The 19555-nt window shown below is 39.3% G+C and overlaps 1 protein-coding gene across 15 annotated transcripts in view; it reads right to left on the reverse strand.

Moving 5' to 3' along the window:
* The window catches only part of DMD (dystrophin), a 2157177-nt gene that overhangs the window by 103244 nt on the left and 2034378 nt on the right, over positions 1-19555 (reverse strand). For all 15 annotated transcript variants that reach the window (XM_077988314.1, XM_077988313.1, XM_028842274.2 and 12 more), the window contains one exon: positions 7273-7347. In XM_077988314.1, the coding sequence (XP_077844440.1) occupies positions 7273-7347 (75 nt within the window). The remainder of the gene's footprint in view (positions 1-7272; positions 7348-19555) is intronic.

Consider the following 19555-nt stretch of genomic DNA (forward strand, 5'->3'; position numbering starts at 1 on the left):
GCAACTACAACACCATGGAGCAATATTAATGTGGCTTTTGGTTAGTATTCATTAATGTCTTTTGGTTCTTTCACAGGACATATCTGTTATTAATCATCTGTGTCAGGAAATACCCTGAGGGAATATTTACCCAGTCAAATCTGAAGAACAATGATTTATAACAATCTCAATGAACACTGTGTGGCCATTAATTGTGATGATGAAGGTTTAAGAAAGGTATTGGGTATGTGGTAGAAGGTTTACGTGCTGTATGTTTCATCTGTCACAACATTATGTGTTTAAAAAAAAAAGCTATTTTCCCTATTACTCTGTGTGGAAAGCTATTAGTGGGTGGAGGGACAACTGGGACAACTTGAATCAGTGACAGATATTTAAGTTGAATTTGGTGGGCCTACTTTCCTAAGACTGAAAAGCTAGAAATTTGATATGGATGGCTACAGAAATTTCTGTGACATACCCAAACCAAAGTCCTTTTAGGGGTGACTACTATTCATATGATTTTAGCCTAGTCACATTTTTGTGTCTCATGTGTATTTCCCATTAAAGATGTTATTTCTCAATGGCACCATGTCTGGTAGACCAAAGGGCATGAATCCACTTGAAATAAAAGAAACGGGAGAATTAGGAGCTGGGCTAGAGATATGTGGCCAGGTAGAATTTGCTTTGAATGAGAAATGATAAACTGATGAAAAAGACTTCCTAGTGCAAGAAGGGCACTTCAAGGGCATCCAATTCCAGGAGGAAGGATAGGGATGGCAAGCTGCCAAGGTTGATAGCTGGAGAAGGGAACCAATAATTACTGGAAAACAGAACCTACTAGGTGTTCTTTAACCTCTTTAGCATCAAGACTGAGAGACAACCATTCTTTCCCTAGTGGGTAACAGTTAAACAAGATTACAGTATTTCCCCTGGGAGATAGACGGGTCATGTTATGAGACCTCTCTTGGGCACCAGTATCTGTCAAACCATATAAACTGAGAAAATTAGTTTGGCCATGTCCTCAAGATGTCTTAAACTCAGAACTAACAGAGACATGGCCTCTAACCTATGTGAAAAATAATACATGGTATATGGAAAAAGTAGATTGTTGTAGGAGAGGGGCAAAATAATTACACTGGCCTCTCGAGACCCCCTTGCTGTGGAGGCAGCCTGTGGCCGTGGATCCATATCCTGACAGTAACGCTGTTATAATGTAGCCTTTTCTGGCAATAGAGCATGGATTTGTAAGCCATGATATTGTGGGTCCTGAGAGTCTTCTTTAGCAACTGAAGCCTGTCTAATGTGACCCTTGGTGCACTATCAGAAGGTGAGGTGCATTTACAGAGAAGGTGGTGCATTTTTCACCTGGTTTGTCATGGTGAGGGTGAGCCCAGAAACTGTGACTATTCACACAACTCCAGCCTGTACCAAATCTCTATAACGTGTGCTTTAGTTGCTGAATAGAGGCAAATTGTTCTCTATTTCTTATTGTTTGCAGAATATTTGTCACACTTATCAACTGCAGTATATTTAGCCCTGTGGTTTGGGCTCTCTCCAACCCACCACACATTAATAAACTAAATACACTTGGTTTGTTAAGTGCATTTTTATTTCTGCTCTTACAAGTTGGCTATCTTTTTAATTTTAGAAGCCACACACCTATGGAATGTCAACAGAACTAAAAAGGAAGAAAGAAAATGCTTAAATTACCTTCTTCATAACTTTCAATGGGGTATCAGCTATATGAAACAGTTTATAAATCCTTCTTACCAAGATTTTGTCTTTGTTCCTGCTTTTCTATCAAGTTTAATTTTCATTCACAATGTGTTGAGAGGCAGTAAGGAGTCATGCAACATTTAACTGATTACAAACTGGGGACATTATAGGCCAACGGTGATGCTCTCCACTTAAATAGTGAATTCTCTATAGTGGATACAATTGTGTTATTTGGCTTTCTGCAACATGGAAACATTGATAGGGAAGTGAAAAAAAATAAGATCAAGTGCTTAATAGAGGTGGAAGTGCATATTTCCAAGGCATCTGTAATTCAGACTCTTCATTGGCATCAGGAAATCACTGAGATAACATCATTAATTTTCCTTAAAGTTAGAGTTGGTAGAAGCGGCCTTTGGTAGGGAAAGCTAGCCAGGGCAAGTTTTATTTGCCTGTACCACAGACAACAGCTCTTTATCATGGCTTTGCAGGCTTAGAAATGACAAAAGCCTGGGAGCTAAATCTGAGCAAATATAAAATTAAGAGAAAATTCTTAAATCATATATTGAAAGCAAGTAATGTGACCACACATATTTTCAATAAAAGGATTGGGTGAACTCTTCATTCTATAGTCTTACTATATATGGCACCCTCCTAGCATTAATGAGAATTACATACTTAATTTAGAGAAATACACCTCAATTTTGGCATACTTGAATTTTTTTCACATATTAGAAAAGCCAAGCTCAGACAGGAAATGCAGAGAATTTCAAATTGATCTAAAAGTGAAAATTTAAAGAAATGATTCTACATTCAGAGTTACCTTTATTACAAGGTTATCACCTCAAATGGACAAAGTTTTGTATATTATTAAATTCTCCCATTTTCCCAATGTTTATTGGAAATTATAAGTTGAAATGACAGACAATAAAACACATATGTGAATGGAATTATTTTTTGAACAGGAAAATCGAACAGTGCCTAAATCCAGGGTGAAAATGGACATTATAGAAAGGAACAGTCGTTATGAGGTTTTCCATCTGGTCTATTTCTGTTTTTTTTTTTTTTTTTTCATAGTATAAACTGGAACAACTGGTTATCTTTTGAACTTTTAGGATCTCACAGGAATATTCTATAGCACTTCATAATAACCCAGTGCCTAATTACTCCTTTATTAAAGGGAAACAGTAGCTCTGGGATGGAGCAGGGGCAGGGGCAGGAGAAGAGAAAGAGGCAAGACAACTTTCTCTATTCAGCCCCCTGACTCAATCCCATCCCAAACTACTTTTTCCCAGCTGTGATGCATTAACAGGTCCTAAGGAAATCCTCGACCTGGAAAGCCCTTTAAACGCCAGTTAAACTTGGCAGCTATATAGCTGAAAAATGCTAACTTCAGGCTATAAGGAAATGGAAGCCTTGGTTTACTTTCATTCATGCATTCATTTCATGAAAACATATTGAACCCTGCTGTGTGCCAGGTTTTGTGCTAAGCATTGGGGATACCAAGATGAAGGGAAAAGGCCTAGTCTCTCTTTCCAAATAATTCCACTTCTAAGGCATTTCTTCTTTATCTCCGTGTAAGAACCATATGCCAGGTGACTCCTTGACTATCTTATTGCTAGCCTCTGCAGATCCTCTGGTCGAACCACTTTATTTCTGAAGACCTGGCAGCCAGGGTTCGTGGTCCTTCTCTTTTGGCCAGTTTTCGCTACAATTCTGCATGATTTCAACACTGGCATGGGGGACTCATGCATCACTCTAGCCTCTCAGTTCCTTAACCTGCTGTTTCACCTCTATGGAAATTCACATCCACTCTACCTCTGCCACCTACTCAAATAGCCATACCCTAGATCTGATCACCTGAAACTGTTCCACCTTCAAAATAATGTTCATCTATGATTCTCTCTAACCACAACTTCTCGACCTTCAGTTCCTTTACTACTTCTTCCCCCACCTCCCTGAAGAGTTAGCCTTTTCATCCCTCTACCTCCTAATTACCAGTTTCCATATGCATTCACAGCTTCTCCTACCCAACAGGTACTTGTCAGTATCATTTTAATCACTCTTTTGCCCAAATCCTCACTTCTCTTGCCCAGCTGTTCTCTGCCTACCCCAGGACAGAAGCATCTGGCTCCTAACTGCTAAGTGTGCCTGGGGAATACCACACCCCTGCAGACTGGTGCTACCGTGAAACACTCAGCCGCCTCTGGGTTCACAGAGCTGGTTTTCAACTCTGCCATCTCTCTTATTCTCCACAAAGATAAGCCCAATTTCATCATCTCCTGCTGTTAACTGCATTGCAGGGACTCTCCTCTCCATACAAAAAAACGGAAGCCTTTATAGTAAGACATCCCTCACCTTGCTGCTACCTGGTTTCTTAGTTACGTGGACCTGCCCAGATCCTTCCCTCAACCCCACCCATTACAGTGGAAGAGAGGTATCTCTTCCCTCCCTTGGGCTCTGGATTACCTGCCCATATTCTCTGAGAACTCACGTTATTTATCATCTCCTCTTGGGCCAATAATTGTAATCTCACCCTGTCTTCTCATACTGATATAAATACATTCCCAGGAATACTGTATTTTTGGCCTGCACTTGATTGAAAAAAATCCACTTAAGTTGACCCAAGCAGTTCAAACCCATGTTGTTCAAGGATCAACTGTACATATATATACACACACATACACACATATATACACACACACATATTTATATACACATATTGTGCCACATAATGACATCTCAGTCAACAATGGACTGCCTATATGACAGCGAGCCCATGAGATTATACTATATTTTTACTGTATCTTTTCTATGTTTAATTATGTTTAGATATACAATACTTACTATTGTGTTACAACTGCCTACAGTATTCAGAACAGTCACATGCTGTACAGGTGTATAGCCTAGGAGCAACAGGCTATCCCATACAGCCTAGGTGTGTAGGTGTGTACTAGGCTATACCATCTAGGTTTGTGTAGTGCACTCTTATATTGACACAACAACAAAATTGCCTAACAACACATTTCTTAGAACGTATCCCCATTGTTAAGCAACACTTGACTGTACATACATTTCCATTAACTCCTCAGCCCCCTCCAACTAGCTACCACCCCACTTTTCTCCCCTTCATAAGTAAATTTCTCCAAGAATCATTCCTACCATCTCTAATTCCCCACTTTTGGTTCACTTTTGAACTCACCACACCACTTCCACTGTGCCTCTAAAATCTCACCAAAATTACTAGGGACCTTCCTGTTGCTAAATCCAATGGGCACTTTCCACAACTTTATCCTGACATCCCAGCAACATCTGACCCTGGTGATGGGTTCTTTCTTTCTTCCCATGGAGTATGTGGCATCATAACCTCTTGGAATTTTCCTTCTTTCCTGCTGGCCATTCCTTTGCAGTCCCTTCTGTAGGTTGCTTATCCTGTGTCCTAAATAACTTCCCTTCTCACTCTACACTTTCCTGGAGCTATCCAATCCTCTCCACGGTTACAAGCAGCACCTACAGGCTCATGATCCCTAAATATTTTTTGTATATTTCTCCTGAGCACCACAGCTCCGTGTCTAACCTTACCAGACAAGTCCCCATTCACCTGATATTCCAAGCCAAGCACCTAAGTGTCTTCCTTGACTCCCTTTCACCCACCACACCACATCAAGCTTGTCCAACCTGTGGCCCGTGGGCTACATGCGGCCCAGGATGGCTTTGAATGAGACCCAAATGAATGAGTAAACTTTCCTAAAACATTATGAGATTTTTTTTTTTTTTTGCGATATTCTTTTTTTTTTTAGCTCATCAGCTACCGCTAGTGTTAGTGTATTTTATGCGTGGCCCAAGACAATTCTTCTTCTTCCAATGTGGCCCGGAGAAGCCAAAAGATTGGACACCCCTGCACCACATCAAATGAATCATCGAGGCCTGTCAAATCCACTTCCTGAATATTTCTAAATTCTCTCCACTTATCTCCATTACTACTCTGCTAATTCAAGTCACAACATTGCTGGTTTAGATTACTGCAACAGGTTTCTCTCCTGTCACTCCCACAGCACACCAATCCATACTCTGTTCCACAGCAAGAATCATCTTTCTAAGCGACAATCTAATTATATCACTCCCAGGCCAAATCTCCTGACCTCTAAATTCCTTAACTTGGGTTTTAAAAACCTTGCACAATCTGCTTCCTGCTTCTCTCTCCAGCCTATTATTTCACAACAGATCTTTCCCCTGGAATTCTGTGCTTTAGCCATACTGACATATTTTCAGTTCCTGAATGTGTCATGCTTTCTCTGGGCCCTTCGGTACATGCTCTTCTTTCTGACTAAAACACTTTTCCTAGAGGGAGAGCTGCTTACTCTTCTAGACTTACCTAGCTTAGACATCACCTCTTCAAACAAACATTCTCTGAATCTCATTCCACACAGTTAGCTGTTCACATAGTGCCCCATTATCCCACTGTTGCACAACTAAATATATGACATTGAAATAAATGGTCTTGGAAATAGAGACAAGATCACTTTTCTTTTTTAACCAACTGTAGACATTCTTAACACATTATACATATATTTGCTTAAGTCTACAAATTTTATGAACATCCTGGTTATCCCTTGTTAGACTGTAAGTTCCATCAGAGTAGAAACTGTGCCTGTTGGGCCGGGCGCAATGGCTCATGCCTGTAATCCCAGCACTTTGGGAGGCTGAGGCAGGTGAATCACCTGAGGTCAGGATTTTGAGACCAGCCTGACCAACATGGTGAAACCTCGTCTCTACTAAAAAATACAAAAATTAGCCAGGCATGGTGGTGCATGCCTGTAATCCCAGCTACTTGGGAGGCTGAGGCAGGAGAATCGCTTGAACCCGGGAGGTGGAGGTTGCAGTGAGCCCACATTGCGCCACTCCACTGCACTCCAGCCTGGGCAATACAGCAAGACTCCAACTCAAAAAAAAAAAAAAAAAAAAAAGGAAACTGTGCCTGTTTCATGGGCATGTCATCAATGCATACAGACCCTCGGACAATAGTAGAGTTATACATAAACTATCTGATGACATGATAGAGCTGTGTAACACTTCAGGATTTTTCCACACATGTATGATAAAAAAGGAGGAAAGCAATTCTGTCATTTTTCCTCTACCACATCATTCATCTTCACATTGGCATTCAAGCTAATAAACCACACACGTCTATGAACTTTGGTTTGGATCAGATAGTCACAGTCTTCTAATACTAAGTACATTTTGTAAAAAGAAAAAAAAAACAAAGGTAGAACAAGGAGAGACAGTGCAAGTTTCACAAAGGTAATTATGGATGCCAATGCCAGTAGTTGGAAAATAAAAATCATCAATATCCTAATTCAACATCAGTAGCTGAGGAATGGTGACAGGAATGATTCTAAAAATAAAACAAAACATTCTAGGCAAACTCTAGGCCAAGGATACATTAAAGAATGAATTCTATGTTGTAACAGGAATTGTGACAGCTATTTCTCCCCTCTCTAAGTAAAAATGTACCCAACCTACTTTTTATTCTAAGCAAAGACATAGTATCAAGATCTTCAAGTACTGGCCAATACTTACAGCAAAGAGCCTTCTGCAGTCTTCGGAGTTTCATGGCAGTCCTATAAGCTGAGAACCTGACATTATTCAGGTCAGCTGAAAAGGGGGAAAACAAAGATCATTTGTTATTCCATCAGAAAACACAGACAACCCCCCACCCCCCACAGTGATTTGCCAATAACTACAACCACCACAAAAATAGCCTAGAAGAAATATTGTGTGTATGCACCAAGCTTTCGGAGGTGAAAATTCTGTTAATGTGGGAAAAGAAAAAATAATTCCTTTTGCCCTTTGACAATCAGGAAGGCTAAGTTCTGTGAAGACTACAGTGGTATAGCCTGAAGGGCATTCATGTAGTCCTGTTTCCAAGAGGAAAGAGATGGACAGGCATTATTTTTTTCTGGAAAGTAATCTGGATCTACTGTAGTGAATTTTTGCTGCACAAGATCAAAGAGAACAAGCAATACATTATTTAAATAGCTCTAAGACCTTAAACAATCAAGTGGCAATATAACATTTTTTCTGACTGTAGAAGTTACACATGCTCACTTTGGGTAACTTAGACATTTTATACATACATACATATATATATATATACATACATACATACATATATATATATATATATATATATATATATATAATCAAAGAAATCATCCACAAGCCCATAAACTCAAAAACAGGCACAATTGGCTGGACTCAGTGGCTCATGCCTATAATCCCAACACTTTGAATGGCCAAGGTGGGAGGAGTGCTTGAGGCCAGGAGATTGAGACTAGCTTGGGCAACATAGTGAGATCCCATCTCTACAAAAAAATGTTTATATAAATCTTTCAAATAGGCATTGTTAACATTTTGGGTATTTTTTATCCAACATATGTGTCTATGTGTGTGATATGTATTTAAAAATATAATTAGGATTAAAATAAACATTTGGCTCTATATTCTAAGGTACAATCATCCTAATGTTCAGCACAGAATAACAACAATATATGTTACTGTGGTTTCTGCAGTCACCGGTCTATCAAGCCCTGACTCACGTCACCTAGCAGGAAGCTATATTTAGATGATGTTCTTACTCAAGTCTGCACAAGCCTTGATAGATACTGGGCTACATTTATTTCAGGAACCCAGCTCCAAAAAGCTCCTTGAACACAAGAACTCTGTCACCTACTTCTGTCATTTTTCCCAGCAACTTAATATGCAACTCCTCTCTGAAAAAGCTGTTTTAATACAGGTCATGGGCCACCTGGCCAACTGAATGAATCAATGAACGAGAGAAAGAAAGAAAGAAAAAGTACACTGACATACATGACTAACTGCCATAATCAGATGGCACCTACGAAACCAATTCTAACAAGGTGTTAGGAAAGGGCAATAATTCAATCCATATCCAAGTCACTTGGGTCAACATTTTCAGCTTTATGGCCATTGCAGAGACCAAACGTAAAAGCCTGAATTTAAACTAGGGGAAAGAAAATGATGTGTATAATTTAAACTATTCAGCATACAATTTTGTTTAAAAGACTGGAATACCAAATGTTGGTGAGGATATGGAGCGACTGGAATTCTCAGACACTGCTTGTTGGGAATGTACATCAACTTTGAGAAACCAGTGAGGCAGTTTTTTATGAAACTAAACATACATGTATATTATGACCCAAATATTCTTTCCCCCGATATTTGTACAGAATAAATAAAAATGTATGTGCACAAAAGATGTGTACATGAATGTCCATAGTAGCTTTATTCATAATAGTCAAAAACTGGAAATCAACCAATAAGGTAATGGATAAACAAATTGTGGTAAAGTCATTCAACGGGATACTACTGTGCAATAAAAAGGAACTAACTACTGATAATGCAACAATGTGAACTGATCTGAAAAACATTAAGCTGGTAAAAGAAGCCAGGCACAAAACAGTACATACTGTTTGATTTCATTTATATCAACTTCTAGAACAGGCAAAACTCAGCTACTATGCCAGATGGTAGCCTGGGGTGTGGTGGGAGTAGGTAACTGACCTCGAAGGTACACAAGGGTGTTTTCTAGGTGGTCGAAATGTTATATCTTGACTGGCACGGTGGTTGCACGAGTGTATGTATGTATTTGCCAAAACCCAACATGTACACTTAAAATGGAAACATGTTGTAGTGTTTAAATTATGCCCTCAAAAGGTAAATTTTAAGAGTCTTTAAAAACACTCACATGAACAGTATGCTATGATGTATGTGTGTGTTAGCTTAAGCTACATTGTAGAGGTGGTCAGTTGTCTTAATCAGGAATGAACTCCAAGGGTGGTTGGCTAGAAATTAATCAAAAAGCCTCAAGCCAGAAGCAGCCACTGTAAATGATTCAGTTATATTTAGCTCTTATTATACCAGGGGTTTCATTAATTATCCTAATTAATGTTAGACAGGCTTGTGTTAGTGATATTAGTGGTTTGTAAAATATTAGGATTGTTGAAAAACATTTAGAAACATTCCCTGCCTTGACATTGAGTTTAAGAAGAATCCAGTACATTCTCCATCTTTAGAAATGGTGCCCTAGGCTGAATTCCAAAATGTCCAGCTGTGGTTCACTGGATTCTTAGTTGTCAGAATTCAATTAGACAGTTGAGGGAATCCTGCTGCTAGAACAATGGTTCTCAAACTTGAGCAAACATCAGAATCACCTGGAGTGGATCGTTTAAAGATGCAGATTTCCCAGGCCCCACCTCCAGATTTTCTAATTCAGTACGTCTGGGGAGGGCCTGGGAATCTGAATTTCTAGCAAGTTTCCAGGTGATGCTGATGCTGCTGGTCCAGGGACCACACTTTGAGAACCACTCTAATAGAGGACTGTGGTCTCTGCAGACTGTGAGCCTCTCACACCCAGCACCCCAAAAGACAGAACTGTGACTTCACTGTGTCTCTGGCACAGGCTGTAAGATTGTTTTGTACCCACTGGCTAATAAATGCTCATAAGTGACAGAACTTGTTCTGAGACTTGCTTTCATTATAACCTGGCAGCTGAGAGGTGGTTAAGAGGGCAGTCCTCACCTACATCTAACCATGGATGACTACCAACACCTATTACAGAGAACCTATGTGGGTCCTTGTTAGTTAAAGTGTGATTTGAGGAAGAATAGCATCAGTATCTGCTTGGAGCTTATGAGAAATGCAGAATCTCAGGCCCTACCCAGATCTGTGAAACAGAATCAATGTTTTACTAAGAGCCTCTGGTGATTCATTTGGAAATGATTTAAATGCATATTTTAAGAAAGTTTCTTGTTCTGTGTTGTTAAACTTCAAGTATAAATTCTGTATACCAACCTGTGTTGTCTTTTTTCTATCTTCCATTTTGTGGGCTTTTATTAATAGATTATTTAATAACTACTATAGTCAATTACACCAAAATCTCCCCTCTGGGATATATCTGTGAGTCTCTTGTTTATGATGAACGCCAATAAAAGGTATTCAATAAATTTAAAGCATGTTGGAGTATCTTGAAACGCTATATATACCGATTGCTTCTTGAAGATAATTAACGTTTGCCTGGAGACTGTCCTTTGGTGAGTAGAACTTGATCTAGTTGGGTCCCTTAAATGTCCTTCTTTCTCTCTCCCCTAAAAGATGTGGTTCTTCCTTTGCCTCTTTTGCCCAGTCATCATTGCTTACTTTTTAAAGTGGTCTCAGCCAACTCATGGTATGAGTTGTCTTGTGGCATTAATCCGTGAGAAACCAATTCCTGTCCTCCCCTCCAGATTGGTACAACATCCTTCACCAGTACCATCGAATTTCTCCTATACTTGCTAGTGTGGAGTTCCCTTACACACACTCATAATTGAGTCCCTTTGGCTCTTTATAAAAAGCAATGTAGAGACGTGGAAATGCACTTTTGGTCAAATACAGATCGCTTTCCCGTTAACACCAGCCTGTAGCAGTTTCCAAGGGATAAGCATCTACTCCCAAATTTTCTTTCATTCCTTTACTTACACAAAAGTATTGAGTGTTAGTTCTGTGCCAGCCAAACATCTTGTAGAAGATACTGGTACAAAGTTTCTCTTCTTTCTTCCCTTTCTAATCCTCCTTCTCCATTGCCTCTTAACTCATGTGCCTAGTTTCCTATCATCTTTCTTCTTTCATAGAACAATTCCTCTCTTATGACCCTAATTCTACCCTCTTTTCCTATTTTCCTGGTTCTATCCAGCATTCAGAACAAATGGTCTCGATGAGGTCACAAGATCCATCCAAATCTTAGAGTTCATATCAAGAATTGGCAAATTCCAGTAGCTAGAGATCCAAGTGGGAGAGGCAAGAATGATCTGATTCTTTCAGGGCATGAATATTAGTGTGGAACAGTATCAGAGACAAGCATCTGGAAGGTTCCTGCTCTAGCAGTGCTCTCAGTTTCCCTAAAGCAGTTCAAACTCTCCTTCCTTCTAAATACTTCTAACTATGACACATTCTGCCTCTAGTTAATCCTCCCTGACATCTTTTCAGCTTACCCCAATCCACTGCAGTGAATAAGACTTCTGCCACCAGTTTTCTATGCACCAAAGTCCAATCCATTCTCAAACAGTGATTCAGGCATACCAGAAGAAAGTAGCAGGGAAAATGTTTAGTTTCCATCACAGTGCTACCGAAGCCATACAGATGTACATCTGGTAACTGTCAGTGAACTGCGACGGAGTTCTGGGGCCCTAAAAGTCTACTACTCAAGAGAGTTAACTGCCTGTGTTGTTTGAGTCCGCATGTGTTGCTAGGCGTCTGCAGCACCACTCCCTCTGGCTTACAGCTGGAAGAGATAAGTCCCTGCCTTATGAAAGTGTGTAGGATGCACACAGAAACCTCAAGATGCAATACAGCTGTGAACAATGTGACACTGTCCTGAGCTAAAGGTTGGGATGACTGTGTAGTGAAAGTATGTATGCAGTTTAATAAAGCTGAAGCCCCCCATTCCCGTGCCCCATGAGAGACTGGCCTCCACTTTCCCTGGGAGCTGACTTTCCAGGACTCTGATCCAAGTTGTAATGAGCTCACTAGCTCTCTCAGCCGGAACTCAAGAGGAGTGAGACTATCCAAGAAACCAGTTACGCCATGTTTCCATGGCAGCTGGGAGAAAGCGCACTTCAGAAGGGTAAAAATGCTGAACTGTACATTTCTCTTCATAACTTGTATTATTTGATCTAGGGCTGGTTCTAGCCTATAAATAGAGAAATCTAGAAATGTAAGGAACAAGGGCAAACATCAAACCACCTACCTTCTCAAGTTGAATTTCCAACTACTGAAGTGATAGCCCATTCATCTTTTATTTTGAAACATGAAACAAGTAATAGGCTTCTCTTGCCCCTTTGTTTACTCTATGCATTTTTCTTGACTTTGGTAAGTATTTCTGTTTTATGACTTTCACTTTTACTCTGTGTAAAAGTAGCAGGTGTCAAAATTCACCAGAAAAGAGGAACAACTGATCAAGTTTGCGTCACAAATCTACATGTTACATGCTTTTGAAAAAATAGCGAGAAACACATCAGCATTTTAAAGCCATGGAAGCATTCCAAAGATATTACAGAAAGAAAACATTAAGTCCCTTCATTTCAATTTTATAGCTGGTTTCTGTCTTTTAATAATGCTATAAAAATCCTACTATCTCTGACTGAACTGAGGTCTAGAATTTAAAACAAGGAGTGTTTTAGTCTATCTTTCCAATGACTTGTGGAGACTTTTTGGAAAGGCCTAAGGTTTCAATATGCCTATCTATTAGCTAGAAAGAATAATAATGACCTCATTAACTTTCTGAGTAGAAAGAGCTGTATGGCTAATGATTATTCCAACAGATAAATTGGTATAGTGGTCTTTGTTTCTTCATACCAACTCTATTTCCCAGAAGAAATTTAATCCAAATCTCCCAGGTGATAAGTGAAAAATAAAATTTAGAGCACATATGCTTTTGGGGGAGTATTGTTCTAAATTCAGTGTTTGGCATACAATATGCATTAAACTACTACTGCCTGCCTATTTTACTAATTTTCCAAATTTTCCCAAGAAGCCAAAACAAGGCAGTCTCCCCACATACTCCTATTATAGAAAGGTGGCATATTTTAAAATATAATAATATGTCTCCAATTTTCCAGTCTCACTCCCCCAAAGGATTCTAACGGACTTTTCACATGACAAGTATTATTCTTGCCAGCTCAAACTCACTAGAACAGACAAGAACCATGGATCTTAATGAGACTTGAGATAAATTGAGTAATTTAAATCAAGTCTGTCTTGAAAGCAAATTAAGCCAAAATATCCAGGCTTCAGAAGTCTAGAATTATTGGGAGCTCTTCAAGAACAGACCAGGAATTCTGGAACATATCTTTAAAGAATTAGCTGAGAGAAGAGGAACACTAACACATCATACTTGGTCTGTAATTTTTTTAGATATATTTGAGGCCTCTTAAAATCTAAACTCGTAAAAACCTCATCATCAACATAGAGCTTTACATAAATGGGGGGGAAAATAAACCTACACACAGATAAACAGGAATTATGCATTTATATTTGGATGGAGTACAGAAAGTACAGTCTATGAATTTATAATTATATCAAGTTATGTTTCCAGATGTGAAATGGTTTTACTTATTTGTCACCAATGACTTTCTGAAATTCTTCTAAGAAATAAAGGAGAGGGCCAGGTACGGTGCCTCATGCCTATAATCCCAGCACTTTTGAAGGCCGAGGCGGGTGGATCATGAGGTCAGAAGTTCGAGACCAGCCTGGCCAATATGGTGAAACCCCGTCTCTACTAAAAATACAAAAAATTTAGCCGGGCGTGGTGGTGCACACGTGTAATCCTAGCTACTCAGGAGGCTGAAGCAGGATAATTGCTTGAACCCAGGAGGTGGAGGTTGTACTGAGCTGAGATCGCACCACTGCACTCCAGCCTCGGTGACAGAGCAAGACTCCATCTCAGGGAGGAAAAAAAAAAAAAAAAAAAAAAGGAGAGAAGCAATAAAGTACCTACTATGGGACAAATGTGGAAGACTCAGAATTGAGGAAAAGAGAAAAAGGTTATGAACCAAAAAATATTGAGAAGTTCAACTGTGAAATAAAAGATAGCACAAAATCCTGGCTGTGGACTGTTTAAGGCATTTCTGGCTCCCTCCTCTTGCTTGCCCTTCCTCAGCAGAATCTCACTACTTCTTAGCAACACTGTAATAATGGCAGAGTTGAAATTCAAATTAGTTTTGCTCATTGTTAGCTGCTCTGGTAAAAGGTTTGTTGAGAAATTAGTTTCTGTAACAAACGGCTGATATAAAGTTTTTTGGGGGAGAACTGTGTATCTTAAGTACCATTTCTGGGGCCTGAAGTCTCCCCCAGATAATGGAGGGCTGACTCATATAGGCACCGCTGTGCCATGTTCCTTTACATCAAGCTTCAAGAGCGGAAGGATCGGAGCTCTAATTCCCGTAACTTTCATTATATATAAAATATACAATCCATAATAATTATGGATCCATAAGGATAAATGAATGCCTTCTAAAAAGCTACAAAGCAGTTTTGCCTAATCTTTTAAAAATCATTAGTATTATTTTAATATATAATATATATCATTTTAAATACATTTATAATAGTACAAATGACATATTTAAATACATATTTTATCTATTTCTAACATATATGTGTATTTAAATATGTATTTGAAATAATACTAATGATTTAAAAAGACTCTTTAGGCAGAACTGTTTTATAACTTTTTAAAAACACATTCATCTATCCATAATCCTTTCATCTATCCTTTCAATATTTATTGAGCATGTACTATAAGCCAAGAACCATGCCAAGTACATGGAACACACTGGTAACCAAAATAAATCTCTGCCTTTATTGAGTTTGCAGTGTAGAGAAGGAGATGGATAATAATCAAATATTCATATGTAGGCCAGGTGCAGTGGCTCACGCCTGTAATCCCAGCCTTTGGGAGGCCAAGGCAGGCAGATCACCTGAGGTCAGGAGTTCGAGAGCAGCCTGGCCAACATGGCGAAATCCCGTCTCTACTAAAAATACAAAAAATTTGCTGGGTGTGGCCGCAGGCACCTGTAATCCCAGCTACTACTTGGGAGGCTGAGGCAGGAGAATCACTTGAACCTGGGAGGTGGAGGCTGCAGTGAGCCGAGACTGCACCGTTGCACTCTAGCCTGGGCAACAAGAGCAAACCTCCATCTCAAACAAACAAACAAACAAACAAATATTCATATGTACTGTGGTAAAATGGTGAAGGAAACACACAGGAAGTGATGAGACTGTATACACAGGGAAACATAGGTCAGAGGCTTCTTGGAGAAGGTGACATTGAAGCAAAGACTTGAAGGATGATGGGAGCTTGCCAGGTAAGAACACAGCAGGGTAACAGGTCAGCACATGTAAAAAAAAATTATAATAATTTTTTTTAAAAAAAGCTCTGAAGTGAAGCAGAGAAGAATGTGGGGCTTTAAGAATCCTTAGAAGGCCAACATTGCTGAAATCTCCGAGAGGAAGGAGGAAGAGTGGGCACAGATAAGGCCTGACAGGTAGGCAGGGGGAGGCCCACTGCAGAACCCTGCACGTCGTGTGAAGGATTTTGGGTGTTGGGACTTCTAGTTAAACACAGCAGATGGAGCAGACTCATCTGTCTCTCTTTATCCCTGAAACTCTACTAGGATGATAGAAAAGGAATAAAAAATGGCATGTACCCAAAAGAAAATTAACAAAACAGGAGAGGAGACGAGAACAGATCAGAGCTCCAGTATTTTGGTGACTTAGAAAATGACCTGCTGGTAAGCAACTTAGGAGACCAGAGAAGTCCCAAGCTCCATTAATGCTGTTGGGGAGACAAGGAGATTGGGGCAGGGAGTGGGAGGAACTAACAAGAAGCATGCCAATTTATGTAGCCAAGAAGTCTCAGAAATGAAAGGCTCCAGGTTCCTCTGAAGACTGTAATGTGGCTGAAAATACAAGGACTGGTTGAAAGTCTTTAGAGCTCTAAACACCTCCCCCACTTGGAGCCAAGCATCTCAGCCACCTGCTGCTTCACCCTGACAGAAGGCTGGAGGCTTAATCGCGAAGCTGCACCACACACCAGGGCGCATGAGGAGCAGTGAAATTTGGAAGTGGGAGAAGGCACTGGAAACAGAGGGATTACGTACCAGCGCCACATCCTGAAAGAAAGTAAATCCTTAACTTCATTTCCTACTCCTCAATTCCATATTTAATCTGTTGTTTTCTGTTAACTCATTTAAAAAAGCTCTTCTACCTAAGCACTTTCTTATTTGCCACCTTTATCTCCAGAAGGAACTTCAACTTCAGCAAGGTATGCAGCCATTAAATTGGTCCTCAATTATCATCCTTATGTATCATCTTCTTCATGCTGCAGTTACAACTACTCCAAATCAAATCAATTTCCTTGCAGTCCCCCTCTTGACAAGTGACTTACAGTCACACAGGCTACTCTGGCTGCTGGAATAAACAATACTATTCTTTCTTTGGCTCAGAACCTTCAGTCGCTGCTCTCCCGTTTTTCTCAGTCACAACATGGGTAACTCAACTACTTACAGAACTCTCAGAATGACACAAACGTACAAATTTACCCCAATCTACTTCAACTCTATTCTCAACCTCATTAATTAACCAATCTTAACAGTCTCTCTTCATAAGTGAACACACATCCCAGATTCTCCAGGGCAGAGCCAGTTTAATTAAATTTTCCTCTTTGTTATAAAAGACACTAAAAATGATCAGATGTGACTTAATTTTTATACCATTGTAAAGCCACATTCACAGGTTTTTGTTTTTTTTTAATGTTGTGCCTTAGCTTTTTTGGATTGTAAAAACATACTCTTCATAATATGGTTGACATTACCTATTTTGAATTTATCACTCTCTCACACAGCTGAAATATTTGTGGAAAACGTATTTTAATGATGAAAATAAATAACAGTAAATTTCCTCATCTGCTTTAACCTTATCTTTTGCCCTTTCCTGTTTTAAAAAGTCTTAACTCAATTTTCCTAAGTGCTACCTTTTCTACCTTGGCCGTACAGTCTCGGCTTACTTATTTATCTGCCCTTATCTCCCAAGATTTCAACATATGATCTTTCTCCCAAAACTCCATTTCAATTACTTCTCTGGTAACCACAGAGCAGAGGTCACAAACTGGTTGAATTTAGTCTGCAGACTCTTTGTGTGTGTGTGTGTGTGTTTGATTGGTTGGTCGGTTTGGGCTCACATACTGGTTTTTGAAATTGTTGAATGATATGCCATTAGTTAAAAATCTGGTGATTTACCGTTATCTTGCTTCTCTGGAAGAACCTGAAGACCTGACATTAAGAGACCCACATTCTCATAGAACAGTCAGCTGCAACGGAGGCTCTGTTAGCCCTAACAGAAGCTTTTCAGGTTGCCCCAGTTCCCACCCAGTCACCTTCAGTCATTCAAATTACCAGCTTGGCCCCAGGAGGCATTTCTTTTCAGATCTTTGCCTCAGCCTGACCACTCCCTTATTCTCCCAAAAGCTTTACATTTACCCTTCAGTTACACTCTTTTTCAGGTTCTTGTCAAGGCTCTGACCGTGGAGTCCCTCTAAATAAGTAGCTATTACCTGGCTGTCACTCAAATTACTCTATGGAAACAGTTGTTACTGGGTTTTCCCAAAACTTTCCAGCTATTAATTCTTTGGACTCCACCTCTTACTAATGCATTCAAACTAAATGATTGTGCTGCCAAAAACATTGCCTTAATACACTTACTGTTGCAGTATAAACACATCTGTTTTTAGATAGGAAGACAGGCCAAAATCCATAATGAGTCTCCTGACTATATTTCATTAAGTGACAACTACTTCTGCATTTAAAATCATCAATTGACACTTACTTAAGCACCTATTATATGCCCAACTGTGTACTAAGCTCAGGGGTTAAAGATTCAGGTTTCTAAAATATTGGAGAAAACAAAAAGATTATTCACCCTGTAAAAAATCAGTATACATATCCCGGGTATTTGTGATGTGTCAAGCAATATACACATACAAAACTCTGGTTATGTGACTGTCAAAGAAAAACCAGAGATGGACAGTAAAGTGGTAAAAACAGATTTTATTCAGGAATATTGCAATAGTGGGAAAGAGACCTCAGTATAGAACTGGGCTCAACTCTGAATGAACCTGATCAGATATGGAAAATGATCAGATATATAAGAGGGAGGTGGTTCCTGCTAAACTGATATAGCAGGATTCTCGCTACAGCTGGATTCTACAAAGAAGTGCACAGGTGGGCCTGGGAGAAGGTTCAGGAGTCTGACTAAAGTTTGATCAAGTAGACAATCATTATCATGAGCATGCTTATGTAGATACACAAACATATAATGAAAATAGACCATCGTGCAGTTTATATGTCAACCGCAAAGGTAGTTTCCAAGATGATATAAGCAGTATTCCAGTGAACATTTTTAAGGTTAATGGCATTGAAAAATTTCCTATATAAGCCATGTTATTTATGAAACAGCAATTTCTAAGCCCACAAAGACTTAAAGTTAGTTTAAATACCCAATATACAATAAAAATAAAATCTATAGCAATACTGATAGAAATGATTGATATGACTAATTAGAAATAGCTTTATTTTTCACTCTTATACTTGAGGGAAAATGGATGAGAAAAATGCAGACTTCTGAAGAGATGATGTTGTGCTCACTTATCCTTGGCATCTAGGGCAATAAATGATGGTGCTCAATAAATGTATTTGGAATAAAATTAGATTATGAAAGGAACTTCCTTGCTTTTACCAGGTTTAAGCTGTTGATGACATTAACTTTACATCTAATTTTTCTTCAAATAATATAATTTTCCACTTCTATGGGTGAATCACTAGAATTATTATTTTTGCTTACTCCTTACAACCTGAGCTGGAGCTCAGATATCAAGACTTTCCTAAGGAATAAAGGAATTGGGACAAAGGGAGAAAGCAAATACATGGTCTAAAAAGAATGCTTATTAGAAGGTGAATCCGCTGTATTTAATTGTGGCAGATAACCGTATGTTGGTTCACTCAACACCCCTTCCCAAATTCTTTCTCCTTGGTCTTTCTCTACTACAAAGGCTGGAGGATCTCAATTCCCTAATCCAGCCAGAGGAAACTGTGTGGACAGTTTTGGCCAATGCTTGAGAAGATATCTGCAAGAAAGGATTTCCCTCCCCAAACGGAAAGACAAAGAGACTCTGAGGGTGAATGTCCTTTCTCTTTCTTCCTGCCTGAGAAGCAGCAGTCATCTTGGAAACATCAGGACAAAAGTCACTCATTAA

Source organism: Macaca mulatta, chromosome X, assembly GCF_049350105.2.
Source record: "Macaca mulatta isolate MMU2019108-1 chromosome X, T2T-MMU8v2.0, whole genome shotgun sequence".
In the NCBI taxonomy this organism is placed as follows: domain Eukaryota; kingdom Metazoa; phylum Chordata; class Mammalia; order Primates; family Cercopithecidae; genus Macaca; species Macaca mulatta.